General features: G+C 39.1%; 4 protein-coding genes and 1 long non-coding RNA gene across 5 annotated transcripts; 1 reads left to right on the top strand and 4 right to left on the bottom strand.

Moving 5' to 3' along the window:
* The first annotated feature begins 87 nt into the window (after nucleotides 1–87).
* Nucleotides 88–1,984, top strand: LOC117792270 (spaetzle-processing enzyme-like). The gene is made up of 3 exons (XM_034632331.1): nucleotides 88–219; nucleotides 364–774; nucleotides 1,230–1,984. The coding sequence occupies exons 1-3, from the start codon at nucleotides 156–158 to the stop codon at nucleotides 1,961–1,963; spliced, it is 1,209 nt and encodes a 402-aa protein (XP_034488222.1). The 5' UTR covers nucleotides 88–155; the 3' UTR covers nucleotides 1,964–1,984.
* Nucleotides 1,976–8,084, bottom strand: LOC117792268 ((E3-independent) E2 ubiquitin-conjugating enzyme UBE2O). Its single transcript, XM_034632329.1, has 10 exons — nucleotides 7,890–8,084; nucleotides 7,244–7,699; nucleotides 6,732–6,994; nucleotides 6,460–6,664; nucleotides 6,126–6,378; nucleotides 5,145–5,925; nucleotides 4,132–5,086; nucleotides 3,123–4,065; nucleotides 2,843–3,061; nucleotides 1,976–2,778 (listed from the first exon to the last, which is right to left on the bottom strand). The coding sequence occupies exons 2-10, from the start codon at nucleotides 7,682–7,684 to the stop codon at nucleotides 2,573–2,575; spliced, it is 4,266 nt and encodes a 1,421-aa protein (XP_034488220.1). The 5' UTR covers nucleotides 7,685–7,699; nucleotides 7,890–8,084; the 3' UTR covers nucleotides 1,976–2,572.
* A 344-nt stretch (nucleotides 8,085–8,428) lies between these two features.
* On the bottom strand, nucleotides 8,429–8,751 carry LOC117791638. Its single transcript, XR_004618083.1, has 2 exons — nucleotides 8,623–8,751; nucleotides 8,429–8,565 (listed from the first exon to the last, which is right to left on the bottom strand). It is a non-coding gene; the product is annotated as an uncharacterized LOC117791638 (long non-coding RNA).
* Nucleotides 8,752–9,631: 880 nt separating this feature from the next.
* Nucleotides 9,632–10,606, bottom strand: LOC117790354 (outer dense fiber protein 3B-like). The gene is made up of 4 exons (XM_034629784.1): nucleotides 10,546–10,606; nucleotides 10,272–10,490; nucleotides 10,029–10,215; nucleotides 9,632–9,967 (listed from the first exon to the last, which is right to left on the bottom strand). The coding sequence occupies exons 1-4, from the start codon at nucleotides 10,562–10,564 to the stop codon at nucleotides 9,703–9,705; spliced, it is 690 nt and encodes a 229-aa protein (XP_034485675.1). The 5' UTR covers nucleotides 10,565–10,606; the 3' UTR covers nucleotides 9,632–9,702.
* A 385-nt stretch (nucleotides 10,607–10,991) lies between these two features.
* Nucleotides 10,992–11,971, bottom strand: LOC117790355 (outer dense fiber protein 3B-like). The gene is made up of 4 exons (XM_034629785.1): nucleotides 11,891–11,971; nucleotides 11,612–11,830; nucleotides 11,368–11,554; nucleotides 10,992–11,304 (listed from the first exon to the last, which is right to left on the bottom strand). The coding sequence occupies exons 1-4, from the start codon at nucleotides 11,907–11,909 to the stop codon at nucleotides 11,040–11,042; spliced, it is 690 nt and encodes a 229-aa protein (XP_034485676.1). The 5' UTR covers nucleotides 11,910–11,971; the 3' UTR covers nucleotides 10,992–11,039.
* Between the last annotated feature and the right edge of the window lie 2,724 nt (nucleotides 11,972–14,695).

Here is a 14,695-nt window from a genome sequence, read left to right as displayed (position 1 = left end):
TCGGTCGATTTATTGGTGGCGATAACGCTAAGCGTCCCGCTGTATGCGATTAATAAAGCTTCAATTCGTATTCAATCTGGGTGAGCGAGTTTAGTCTCAACGTGAAGCTCACGGCGATCAAATCACGCAATCTCTCAGACATTCTATCTGCTGCTATGATGGCGGTACTGATGCTGCAGCTGTTATGGATTGCCTCAATGGGAGCTATTGGCATTGCTGGTAAGCTGTGTCCACGACCAGAATCTTCTTATAAGTCTCCCTCAGCCCTGTAACCGGTACAACCGGTTGCAGTAATTATGAAACTTATTAATTGATATTGATTGGTTCTCAATCTCATTGCTTCTTATCATGCACCTCCGTCAGCCGCTGCGCAATTTAGCTATGGCAATTGCGAGACAAAGGTTAACAAGGAGCGAGGCCTGTGCATTCACATAAGGGACTGTCCATTTCTCGACGAGATTCTCAATATTACAAAGACAACGCCCGAACAGCGACAACTGCTCTCCGACAGTCAGTGCGGCCTGGACAACACACGTCAGAGCGGTCTGGTGCAGCGTATTCTAGTCTGCTGCCCTGATGGCAAACGTGTCTCTCCAGGCACGGACAAGGCAACCGGCGCTGTTGTTGAAAATCGGAGTGAGGACGACCCCGAACCGGGCAATGTTTTGCCCAGCATTGGAAAATGTGGTATAATGTTCGCCAATCGCATTATCGGAGGCACAAAGACGCAGCTCTTTGAATTTCCCTGGATGGCACTGCTAAAGTATAAGAAACGTAAGTTTCAGCGATTGCCTAAACGAATGTCGAACAAGATTACTCAGAATATGAAAATACGGAAGAAAAAATTGGGAAAACAAAATTAGGAATCCAAAATTAGAATAATAAATATGATTGCCCTCGCCGAACGAATTATTTTTCCTAATTTTTGTCTATCCTAACTTTTGTTTTCCTAATTTTGGTTTTTCCTAATTATACCCGTTACTTAAAAAAAAATAAGAAATATGAGTTTATTTTTTTACTCTAAATATTTTTCTTAGTTGAAAATCCTAATTTATGATTCCTATTTTTGCTTCCTTATTTTGGATTCCTAAAATTTTATTCTTTGTTTTTTCTTCTTCTTTTTTTGTATTTTTTCATTTAAAACGGTTTCGTTATTATTCCCCGTATTTAACTAATTTCCTGCTTCGATAGAATCACTTATGTAACTGATCCTTCTATTAATTTAACAGCCAGCAATGATTTCGGATTCAATTGCGGTGGAGCATTGATCAACTCCCGATATGTCCTGACCGCTGGCCATTGCTTGGCCAGCAGCAAATTGGAAAAATCCGGATGGGAGTTGCACAGTGTTCGTCTGGGAGAGTGGGACACGAGCACAGCTCCAGATTGTGTTACCGAACTGAGCAAGAAGCAAACCTGTGCCCCCATGCACATAGATATTGAGGTTGAAAAGCGGATAGTGCATGAATTGTACGTGGCCAACTCCATCGATCAGATGCACGACATTGCGCTGCTCCGGCTCAAGGAGTTGGTCAGTTTCACGGAATACGTAAAGCCAATTTGTTTGCCAGTTGGCGACGCCGTTCGCAACAACAATTTTGAAGACTATGCCATGGATGTGGCCGGTTGGGGTGTTACAGAGGATGGTAATCCTAGCACTACAAAGCTAAAGATCACCGTGGAAGTGTGGAACCATAAAAAATGCCAGGACAAATATCGCGTTTACCAAATGCATCTTAATGGTTCGCAATTATGTGCTGGCGGTAAGAACCAGATTGACACTTGTCAAGGTGATTCCGGTGGCCCACTAATGGTTCCCACTAATGTGGGCCAGCACGAAGTCTTCTTTGTGGCCGGTGTCACTTCATACGGACCCGTACCGTGCGGCCTGCAAGGTTGGCCAGGTGTTTACACGCGGGTTGGAAACTTTGTTGATTGGGTAATTAATAAATTGGAGGCATAATCTGATTAATAATTTGATAAATAAAATTGAGAATTTATTGTTCACATATCTTGTATTCGCTAGTTTAGCAGAAGAAAAGTGAGAGTGGAATGAAGGGGCTCACAATATGGCTAAGCGTAATCATGCTAGCGGTAATTAAAAAACTAAATTACAATACAAATAGGTTTATGTGGGCAAGAAAAAATTTGACAAATCTTTTGATAATCTCACGCCAATATAAACAATATACATACATAAATTTGGCGTAAAGGTGATTATTTACAGATACGAATAAATTCTGGCAATAATTTATAATATACATATTAAACATTTGAAAGGCAACATTTTTTTATACGCATGAACTTAGCTATTAATAATATAAATATAATAAATAAACAGTTGCTACAAAGAATAAGCGAATAATTTAGGAAAATGTTCATCTCATTTTCGATTTTAAGGATGGTTTGACTGACTGTTTAAGTTAGTTCAGTAGAGACTATTCGAGCTGAGAGTACTTAAATATATATGAAATTGGACCTGCTTGAGGCTCCGTTTCGAGTGTAGGCGGCGATAGTCTTGTGTGTTTTATAATAGGCACCACAACGAAGGCAAAGCTAATATTCACAGCAATCATACATCCTCGAGTGCAACACGCGGCGCTGTGGCAACCACAGCAACGGCAACAGCTGGCTCTATATCCTGCTTTCTATGCAGTGCAGTTAACTCGTTCTGCAAAGTCTCCAATACACCTTTGACTGCAATGCAGAAGCCCCGACTACAGGGCAGTAGTGGAAATTCTGGCATTTCGTAGGGTGTTTTATAATCTGAAGGCATATCTGCAAGAGACGATAATCAAAGTTAAGCAAATATCTCAAGTATATTTAAATATGCATTACTGACCCTTAATGCAGGTTATCTTTAATCGCTGTGCTTCGGCTGAGTAATCGGACCAGGTCTGCATACGTCCATGTAACTCAATCCCAAACTTTTTGTAGTGCTCAATTAATTCTTTTCGAAATATGAGTGGCGGCTTTTGCAGTTGCTTGACCGTGGAATGTGCAATTTTAATAATAGCCATTTCATTATAAACTCGCGAGTTCTCGTTGCCCAGCTGAGTACCTGTGTGTATGTGCGGATTCAATTTATATAAGCTAATAACAACTGACGTGTAATAACCTACCACGCTGCTTCTCGTAGCCGGCCTCATTATAGTAGGGCTCATCGACCAGTATGAGTCCCTGTATAGAGACCAACACTTGGAGCATTGTGCTTTGAGGCGTCCACACTTCAGTATCGCGTCCTGACCAGGTTCCCAGCAATGAGACGCAAACCTTGCCTTCCTCGTACAGATTCGGATTTAGTCGCTCAGTGCAGTAGCTAATGTAATGACAGGTGGGCGGACTCTTTGGATAGTCGCTTCCCATTTGAAAATCGAAGAAAAAGAGAGCGTTTTCGTAAGGCGTTCGCTTGGGACCAACCATCATAACGGATATTAGATCCATGCGATCCTCATAGGCACGCACAAAGACACCTGGAGGAAGCGATGCCTGTAGCATAGCATATTCACGGTGAACCGCTCGCTGATACTGCGCCTTATTACTGGGATGTATGAGATTTCCTAGGAAGTGATGACTGGTTGGCGCATTTGACACCACCTCGAAACAATGATTGCTGGTCGTCGTGATGACCAGCTTTGTTGAGGGAGATGAGCAAGCTGTTGGACATTCCAGCGGCGGCAACGATTCAGAAAGTGCATTTAAATTTAATGGCTGCTCCATAACATGATCCTCTTCATTTTTATTTGATGGTTGTGAATCATGCTCCAAATCCCCCGAGTCCTCCTCAGCTTCATCCACATCGGTGATCTGCTGTTCATCAATGTCTTTGTCTTTATTAATACCGAATTTCGCCACAATTGCCTCTCGGCACTTGACCATCTGCTCCTTGATTAGAAAACAGAATACCTCGCAGACGTCGGCATCATAAGTGGCAACCAACTCAATGCTAGTGTTGGAAGACGACATTAAATTCTGATTATCATTATCCTCGGCACAGTCCTTGCAATCGGCAGAGGTTATATCGCTTGAGCTGTTCTCGCCTCGAGAATAAACACCAGAGTCGTTCTGTAAGAAAAGGCTAATTATTTTAATTTCTTAGCAAAAAACAATTTTGTTTACTTTTACTTTTACCTTTTCGCATTTGCACTTTTCAAAGGCTTTTATAATGTTGGCGCGAGCCGTTTTGATCATATCCTCGTACTCGGCGCGAAACTTGGCAATTACATCGTTGTAACTCAGTTGTGTTTCGCTTTCGGACAAATCGACGTTGCTCAGAAGCACGGCCTGCTCTGTGGAATCCTCAACATTGATCCTCTCACTGCTACTATTCTTTTTGCACTGAACCTCTTCGATTTGAGTAGAGGATTTACGTTTATTAGGCGTCGATGTTGAAGTTGCTTGTCCAGACGATGGCAGTTCCAACTGCACGGTTGGATTAACATTAATGGTGCACTCGTCGATCTGTGTGGGCACCGAGACAGTAGTGGAAACAGCATCGGGTGCAGATAGCGAAACAGAAGTTTCGCATTCACGTTTTTCCTTGTGCAATAGGATTCCGGTAAAGTAATCTTCGTGGAAGAAATCAGTTTTGAGATAACGGTCCAGATATCGGCAGTTCTTGTATACGGCCATTAGATCATTGAGAACATCGGGTTTGCGTTTTTCTGGCAGCACTTGAAAGATTTTTTCTAGTCGATGAATAGCCTCTTTGGCACGATCAATTCCCGAAATAATGTGCTCCTCCGCTTTTAGCGATAAAATGCTGTTACTAACATTATTTGATTCACTATTCTCCGACTGTGTCTCCCAGGAATTATCAGAATCATCCGACTCGTAAGCATCCTGCGTATCACTTTGATGAATCTCAAAAAGATCCTGCGGATAGCACATGGTTATGTGTCCCTTGGCCCACCAAACACGCACACGTCCATCGGGGAAGTTATCAATTACTTGGCCAGCAGTAGAATTGAGATCATCGCCCGTAAAATTCGACACTCGTATGACCATAGTTCCCGGCCTGTACTGATAGTCCGCATGATCTTTTAAATCGTATACGCTCAGCTCTTCCACCTCCTTGCAAGAAGGACTAAAAACAGAGCGCATTAAATAATTGAATCGGTTATCGAAAGCTACAAGATACTTACACGGGATTAGTAAGACTGCCATATATATTAAACCATTTGACCTTAGCAATGCGCTCATCGTGATCCACAGACTGTATGACTCCGTAATCAATTTGGGAGGGGCTGTAATCATTGGCCTTGCTAACAAAGTCGCCCGGAAAGAACTCATGATTGTCCAAATGGTGTATGGGATAGAGTTCGGTAGACGGAATGCCGGTCTCCACAGTTCCATCCTGCCAGACTACCGTCAGCGAGCTATACACAACCAAAGTTTCGACTACAATCTCATCGCCATCTTTGGGGTCCGATTCTTTTCTATGCAACGTTATTTTTTTGCTAGGTCGTGATTTCTTTTTGCTAGGTCGGCGCTTAAAATTACGTGTTAGTACACGGGCTTGCGAAGCAGTGAGTTCTGTAGAAGTGAGTTCTGTATCAGTTGTCACAGAGACATCCAGCGATTCCTGCGGCAGCTCATCATCGACATCGTCTTCAATAGTTTCCCAGACTTCATCATTATTAGTCCGTGCCTTCTTTCCAGCTGTGTTCGTTGATGTACCCAGTTTAAGCGACACATTACTCGTCTCATTTTCGACCAGCGATCGATTTAGTCGTTGACTGCTGGGCTTAACACTCAGTCGACGTGACTTGTTCATGTGAGCCGAGCGAGAACTGGATGCAGCCGATGGAGAAGGTATAACATCATGAGTCCCCCCAGCAGAATCAGGTTTCAATTGATCATTCTGCTCGCATTGCCTGTTCTCCTCGGCCTTTTGGCGCTGGTAGATGGACTGGAACAACTTGGCTATGTAACGAGTCGAAAATATAATACAATTATTTTTTAAAACCAGATAGAAAGGTTATTTTTGCACGCTGACGGACTATATAATATTGATCCGATCTAGGCGATTCCGACAGATGAATCGGAACACATCGGTGTCTTGATCAAGATTATATATTTTTTATGGCTCTACCATGTCTCTAAAGTTTAGAGTCTAAACATACCTTGTTCCTGTTCCCAGACATTACATTTTACTAGTTTATCACATTGCGAATATTTGAGGTAGAATCGATCGTGTATTTGCAGCAGATAGGATTCGTAGATGTTTAGACGCTTCACTTTTTCCAAGTCAGCGCCGAAAATACAGCTTTTAGGTTGCTTCAATGGATCCAAGTCAGTGCCGTTCTCACATTGCGGTGTTGCCTTGAAAGTCCAGGCTACATTGATAGCTGTTGTTTTTACAGACTCCACAGTGTACTAAAAGAATACAGAATATCGATATAGTTAGTAGTTGAAACAACTGATTGACCCTTAGTAATTTGAAGCTAATATACTAACCAGAGATCGTCGCTTGTTATTTGTAGGCAATGGTAAATCGGGTGTTAAATTGGTAACGCGATCCAAAGGCGGCAGACGTCCAATAACCACATTATTGGGGTAATAGACACTGGGACTGAACACTTCACGATCACATGACCCAAAAGCGTCCTTAAACTTGTGAAAATCGTTCGATGTGATTTCTAAAAGAGCGCCATAGCTGGATCTATAAAAAAAAGTTGGAACACATGTCAAGTACAAGTCGTGACACAGTTTTGTGGTTGCTTACTCACCTCAGAACGACAGACTCATCCACGCTGACGGTGTAGCCGATCCAATTTCCCAGGCATACGGGTACATCGCGCGACCATTCGGAAATTGGACGCAGACGCTCCGATGGTACATTCCTGATGATGTATTTGGTGCCCAACACCTTGACGTCGGCACGCACATTGACATCGCGTACATAGCCCGCCTGGCCGGACATATGTTTCTCTCCAGGCAGACGGCGTCGGACGACGTCACCAGGCATTAGGGTGCGGTCGGCGAGGCCAATCTGAAATGCGGATTCGGATTTAAACCAAAGACAGAAGAAGAAAGCAAACAACACGTGTCAGTGCAAAGCAGCCGAAAAGACAAAACAGTTGTCAAAACAAAAATAACAGTTTTTTACTGTAATATTTGCATACACGCATATTTACATAATTGTGTACATATACAAATGCACTTGTATATTGTATATATGTACATGTATATATGTATGTGGAGCTAGGCAGTGACAATTGCATAACCTCAATCCGCTTACCGATTTTTCGGCTCGCACAGTTTCCTTGCCTTCGGGATAAAAGGCTACACGGACCTCTCCCTTGCCGAGCACGTCATTTACCTCCTCCTCCTCATCATCCGACGAATATGATTCAGCTGTTCCCGTCACAATGCCAAAACAAACGCGCCCCTTGCGATCAATGTGAAACACTTCATCCTCGAAAAAGAACTGAAACTCTCGATTGGCAGAGCTCTTGGAGGACGTTGTCCCGCCTGTTCCGCCTGGCTTACGATTGCTATGTGCACTTGGTCGCGATTCAGCTGATGCTGGCAAAGTTGGTGATATTGCTGCTGCAGCGGACTGCGATTCAGTTGTTGTTGCTGTTGCAGTTGATGTTACTGGTGGTGGAGTGGGTGGAGTGGCCGCAGCCTCCAAAGGGGTGCCGCCGTTCTTGGCAGCACCCGCGACTTGACTCAGCATATTACCAATTGTGAACTAAGTGGAAGAAAATAACAATTATCGAATTAATTGGTTAGTTTGTGTGCTCTATGTGCTGTGTTTGACCCTAACATGCTATCCTTACAATTCTTTTTCCAAGCTGCAATTACATTAATTTATTTAGCATGTGCCGCTTGTCGCTAACACATTGATGTGCCTATGTAAATTGTATGTTGCTGTTACTTACTCCAAACAGTTAAATGTATTTACAACAACTGGTGAGGTTTGCTGGGGCTTAACACATTCAATAAAATTACACATTTACTTTATACTGCTCTAGGAATACATTTAATAAGCTATACTGATAACTTGCAATTTATTACAATTTTGCCAACTAATTCTAAAAACTACATAAACAACATCCAAAAACTAGTTAAGTTGGGCCCACTGTAAATTTATTTACAGAGACATATGTTTAACATTTTGCTAACTGTTATTAACAGATTTGGCAACCGCAAATTCAAATTTTAATTAATTAAACTTCTAAAGGCAATAACTTTGCAAATAATATTCAATATTAAGAAAAATTCAAAAAATAGGTGAATTTTCTTGTGTGCAACCAAATTTGCAATTTGATTGCAATTTATGCAATTTATAATGATAACAGAGTCCACAGTATGCGGGTAGTTAAAAATTCTTTTGACAAAGAATAAATTCACAAATCTGATTTTTTAAGTTGAAAAATTTATCTCGCTAACAATAAGCTGCTATAATAAATACGTGAAATATAAAAAATCAAAAGATGCGATTTTTTATTCAAAACATTATTGCTTTCGTATTTTTCTTTGTCGAAACAATTACTTAGATTGCCATTATAAAAATCAAATACGTACAAATTTAATTTTCTTCAATCTGGTAGGGCGCTGAAATCATAAATAGAACTTAGTCATCTCTTATTATGACGTTATTAAAATGATTACCTATTTCTCTGCCCGTGACTCCAGTATTATGAAAACTAGAAACACTACGCTAATCAACATCATGAACAATATGCCTACTGACGCGATTCTGCAGCAGCTCATACTGATCCAAAAGGCTTAAATATGTACTTTAATGGTTTTGAACTGTGAAGTGAACAATTTATATATGAACTGCCGATGACAATGTACTTACTCTTTTTGTTTTAAACACGTGCACTTGTGCAAATAATGTTAATATATTCAATGAGACTTTTCTAAAATTTCGCTTTATTTTGTTGCATTCACAAAAATTTTTCACACAGTGTATACTTTGTAAAATAAAATTATAATGAATAATTTATTGATAGCAAATGAACTATTGCTCAAGGCATGCTTAAACTAAAATAACTTGTTAAATCTAAATGTCCGGCTATCAAATATCTATTTTATATATTCTCATTAATCTATTAACTAAAAATAGTTTTGTATTCAAGGATTAAAGCCTTAAACCAAAATTTTTGTATTATACGGAAACTGAAAAGCCGAAATTATTTAAATTGAAAAAATCGATAGGTAACAACTTCATGTGTTATGTTTCGTTTCGGTTTAATAAAGTATTTAATTTAATCATGTTGTTAAAGTGCCATCAATAAAATTATTAGCTACATTTTTTCAGAAATCAACGATTTTGTTTTACATTTTTATACAAATATCCGGATAAGACTTGAGACTTTAATTAAAAAAGATACAATTTAAAGTGATAATTAAATCCATTTCTTTATTCCGAATACAAAATAAGCAAATCTAATATTTTCTTGAATTTATTTGAACAGTGGCTCGAACCAAAGCCTCGAGCGTAGTGATTTTATAAAAAGATCCGCGATCCGAAGCTTATCAAAAATTTTCGGCGCTTGTAGACTTGGTTTTAAATCTACGAGTAATCATTCCTTTTAGGTCGAGCTTGTAGCATTTTTTACGGACTTGTAATAATTTTGAAATTTATTGACTACATCAAAAGAAAAGTCAAGAATAAGGTTGCACATTTACTGACAAACTATGGATATTGATTTTAACTACAAAATAGTTTTCTAATATTGCAAATCACATATTATCACATTTCACAATCATGGGCGGGGCAAAGGGCGAATGACGCACTCCAAATGAATAGGCATTTCCAGTCTTTCCAGGACGATAATACATTAAGTCGTAGTAATTTGGGCCGGGACCCAAGGTGTCCCTACGCACCTTACAGATGGGCCTCATCGTGTACTCAGGTGCACGAACCAATTTGATATTTAAATCGCCCACACCATAAGCCGCCGGTCCAGGTGAACCCTGTTTTCTACTCGTTTTGGTTTGAATACCCCTAATATACAAAATACGAATTTTTTTAATTTAATTAAAAACCAACTTTTAAAAGTACTCACATGCTATAGGCTGGAGCGGCGGGTCTTATGGGATTGACGTCAAATTTATAAGCACTCGGGCCGGGTCCATAATTCTTAAAACTAAAATCATTCCGCGCTGCCATTGAGTAGGCTGGTGCATTAACTCCTTTAAAGAATGGCTTCTCATGCACATCGTGAGCGCCAGGTCCGGGACCAACTGTTTTATCTGAAATTTATTCTATTAAGGATTTGCTGCAAGACTTTTCTTTTCAAATTCCTTACCTGCTATTTTAGTCAAGGGGGCAATTGTGTACTCTAAGCCGCCACTCTTTCCATAGCGGGTCAGTCGGTCCACCATATAGGCACCTGGTCCTGGTCCAGAGTCCGATTCATGCGTGTTTGTTCGGGCCCCAAAGGAATATTGAGGCATACGCTGCTTACGGGCATCGTGTTTCTCATAGCCAACAGTTGGCGGCAACGCGTAAGCGCCGGGACCAGGGCCTGTCGACAAATATAAAATTAGCCAGAGTCCTAAAAAGACCAATTTACCGCTAACCTAAAGGTGTCCGCACCATGTTTTTTTTATTTTACTGCAATATTAGAAAAGTATTACAAATTTTAAAACTCTTTCGAGTTGTGTTTCGAATGATTTTGTAATGTAAAATGAAACCTGAAACCCCCTCACATGTTCATAGAGGCTCCCCATGACATTTGAGTCATGGCACAGTAAATTCGAAAAAAAAAGGAGTGGATTTGGGGCTTCGAAATATTTGTTTTTCAAACGGTCTGAAGTGGAATCCGTACAGAATGCAAGCTTCCGTCCCAAAGTAGAAAAGCCCTATCACTTTTTTTAAAGTTGCAAACCAAATATATTTAATAAACTAACAGGTCACATAAAATACCTTGACGAAACTTTGTCTTTCTCCGATAACGGTAATGTCAGGACATCTTTTTATTATTGAGATTCCTCCAATAATTTTATCATTCAAAAACATCCATATATTAAAAATGAAAATTTTATTTACATAATATCTTTCTAAAATTGCATGACTACATATTATCACATCTAACAATCATGGGAGGGGCATAAGGAGAATGACGAACACCGAACGAATAAGCACGTCCAGATCTACCAGGACGGTAGTACGTCAAATCGTAATAGTTGGGACCTGGACCCACGTTTTCTCGTCTCATATTACAAATCGGCCTCATCGAGTATTGAGGCGCACGGTTTAATTTGATATTTATATCGCCTGCACCATAAGCAGCAGGTCCAGGCGAATCGGCCTTCTTAAGCATCTTGCCTTGAATACCCCTGAAAGTATTATAGAAAAAATAATCAGTCTATGATTGTATTCAATCCACAGTTGATACTCACATGCTATAAGCTGGTGCTGCAGGTTTTATAGGACTAATCTCAAACTTGTAAGCACTTGGGCCGGGTCCATACTTCTTAAAACTATAGTCATTCCGTGGGGCCATGGAATACTCTGGCGCATTTACGCCCTTAAAAAACGGTTTTATATGAACATCGTGAGCACCAGGTCCGGGTCCAACTCTTTTATCTACAATTTAGTATATTTATAATATGTCGCTCAAATGATCGCATTCTCAATTCTTACCAATTATTTTTGTCATTGGGGCTATTGAATATTGAGCGGCACCATTTGTTCCATGACGGGTTAGCTTGTCTACCTGATAGGCCCCTGGTCCTGGTCCAGGATCTGGACCGAACATGGCGGTGCGCGCCCCAAAGGAGTATTGGGGCATGCGTTGTTTACGGTTATCGTGACGCTCATAGCCGACAGTTGGCGGCAACGCATAAGCGCCGGGACCAGGGCCTGTCAATAGAGAAATTCTTAATTTTTATACCCACAGGGCTTATTAAATTAACCACTCACCTAAAGGCATTCGAGCCATGTTGGTTTTTGGGCTATTGCAATATTAGAAAAATATGAAAAATTTGGAAACTCTTTCGAGTTGTGGTCCGAAAGGGTTTTAAAGTCAGAATGAAACTATAACTTCTTCATTCCTATATATGTGTATGACTCGGATGAAATATATGTCAAGGCTAAGTTAATAAAGTGATGTTAAAAAAACATTTAGTCGAAAAGGCTATAGTCGAGATCCCGACTTACTTATTTCAAATTGTACAAAAGTACTTTAATGAAATTACAATCTAATAAAAAGATCGGCAAAATATTGAACATACCTAAAATTTTAAAATTCAGATAGATATAAATAAGTATTTAATTTCTGTAAGATTTAGGCTCAGGTGCAGCGACTAAAATTCTACTACAATGGCCTTTCGAAAGCAATAAAGTACAATCTTTAGAGTTCACTAAGACATTCAATATCGTTCCACAACAATCTGCGAGGGAACACATAAATTGAATTCTCACAAACTAGTTAGTTTGTATTCCTTAATTTGTCTTTGAAATAGCTCTTTAAACTCTCTTTCGAACCTAACAATAGGTTGGATTTTAGCAACATTTTCACCTGTGCATTCTTAATTCTTTTTTGAGCTTTTTAAATTTATTTTTGAGATTCTAAAACTTTATTTATTCTACTTTCCAGTGCACTGGAAGTGTGTCACACACTGCAGTGTGTCTATTTTTTGTTTGTTTGTCTTCTCAATGTTTCACGTAGAATTAATGGTAGCTCCATATTCATCAAAACCTTCAATACCTAGAAGGAACGTTTATTTACTAATTTCACTTTTTGCTTGAGCAGTCAGAAGTCATAAATTGCGTGCACTGAACCCTGTTTTTGCACTCATATTAATGAAAGTGCTCCTGATCTTTTAGAAACTAGAAAGTTTATGCATACACGTATACCCAACTTACTGGCATTCGAAATACATCAAAATTTTTAAGTAGTGCATACAGTAACAGTCGTGTAATTGCTTTTTGAACAAACAAGCGCGAAGGACTATAGTCGCGAGCTCGGCTACAAAAGTACCCGTAACATACATTTATGGGTATGTATTGCAATAGCAATAACAGATAACTTTAACTTCAGAAAAAAACATATCTTTTAAAAGCTGTGAGTGTAATAGTACACAAAAAAAAAAAATCTACACGAGGTAAAAGTCTAGTGACGAAAGCAATTTCAAGCCCCAAAATTTCTAATATCCAATTTTGTGACGAACAAAATTCAGTTTAATACATAAATTTTAAAAATCGCCAAAATGGAAGCCAAAAAACTTTATTTCACCTGAAAAATGTTAGCTGAGTTTAAAGGTACGCCTAAAAGCCCAAACAAACACACCTTTCCAATGATATATAAAACATAAATGTAGCTTCTATGGTTTGGAAACTGTTGAGGGATTTTGCGTTTTATAGCGGTTTTTTCAAAAAATCGTAGAACAAACATTTCTAGATTTTTCAAATAGAATAGATCACCATCATTACATCTAAGCTTTTTTAGCGCTTTGATACAAACAGACAATCAGACAAACAAACAAACTGACTTTTTATTTTATTTTGAGAAGTCCACTAAAAATTTCAAATTTATTTATCTTTTTAACAAGTTATCGGACTTAAGTGACCGAGGTATCAATTAATTAATTAAAATTTTTAAATAATAAAAACTTTCACCAAAAATTTTTCCCCTACCACTTGCACCCCAGTATCTCATGACCCAGGTGAATTAGAAAAGTTAGGACTAAACCTTTCGATCGGTATACAACTCGATCTGATCGGGTCATAGCAAATTTTCCAAATTAGCTGTATATATTCCCTGTAGTTCTGGAGGTGTCGATTGGCCATGCTTAAACTAGCTACTGCGCTACTCCCTACATGGGTACTTTCTTTACTGACCCTATGGTAATCGAACGCCGAACCACCGAGTACATGGCTACTTTCTCAACTGATCCTATGGTAAGCGAACGCCGAACCACCGAGAAAACAAAAATATTCGTGGACGAAAGCGTAAAAGAAACGTAACGGCTTAGCATAACATTTTCTTGTGTTAATTTGCGATTAGGGCACACATGGCCGAAAAATAACTTCGATTATGCTTTATGTCGCTGTTTGTTTATGAATTTATTATGGTGCTGGTACCGTTTGTTTTTGTTTTGTTTGCTGCTCTTTCGCAACCGGGGAACGCTGCAGCGCTTGCCGGTTGACCAATTTTGTTGAGAGGAGTGCAGCAAAAGTCAAGCGCAAAGAGAAAAGGAATTTATTATTAAATAAACATAAAAAAAAGTGATTTAATCCTAAAATTAATTACAACAAAGGTACGACAATAATAAAACTCTCAAATTAACAAAAAATATATATAGTGAAAGGCATATAAGAAGACTTAAACAGCAAAAGAAAAAAAGTAAGTATTATTATTAAGCCCTAAATCAAATATGCATACATTTATGTATGTATTAACATATATATATTTAAAATACATATATTTATATTTAGCTGACCAAAAAGCGACGCAGGATAAAATCGAGGTCCTTGTTGAAGCAGTCTCGGAGCAAACTGCCACTATTAAAGGTATGACAAAGCAGCCCGGAAAAGGACAAACAGTAGCCAGAAAATTTCCTATTCAGACCGTGAAGGATCTAAATCAGATGAATATGGAAATCAACGAAACAAGCCGAAAGCTTTATGTTAGAATGGATACATTTAACATTTTTCCTTTAAGTCAAATTCCTATTTATTTTCTACAGATTGGTGCCATTAAGACCCACATAATGCCAGGTGGAA

This window comes from Drosophila innubila, assembly GCF_004354385.1.
Source record: "Drosophila innubila isolate TH190305 chromosome 3R unlocalized genomic scaffold, UK_Dinn_1.0 2_E_3R, whole genome shotgun sequence".
Taxonomy (NCBI): domain Eukaryota; kingdom Metazoa; phylum Arthropoda; class Insecta; order Diptera; family Drosophilidae; genus Drosophila; species Drosophila innubila.
Note: the sequence above shows the minus strand (reverse complement) of the source record. Positions and strands in the feature narration are given on the sequence as shown.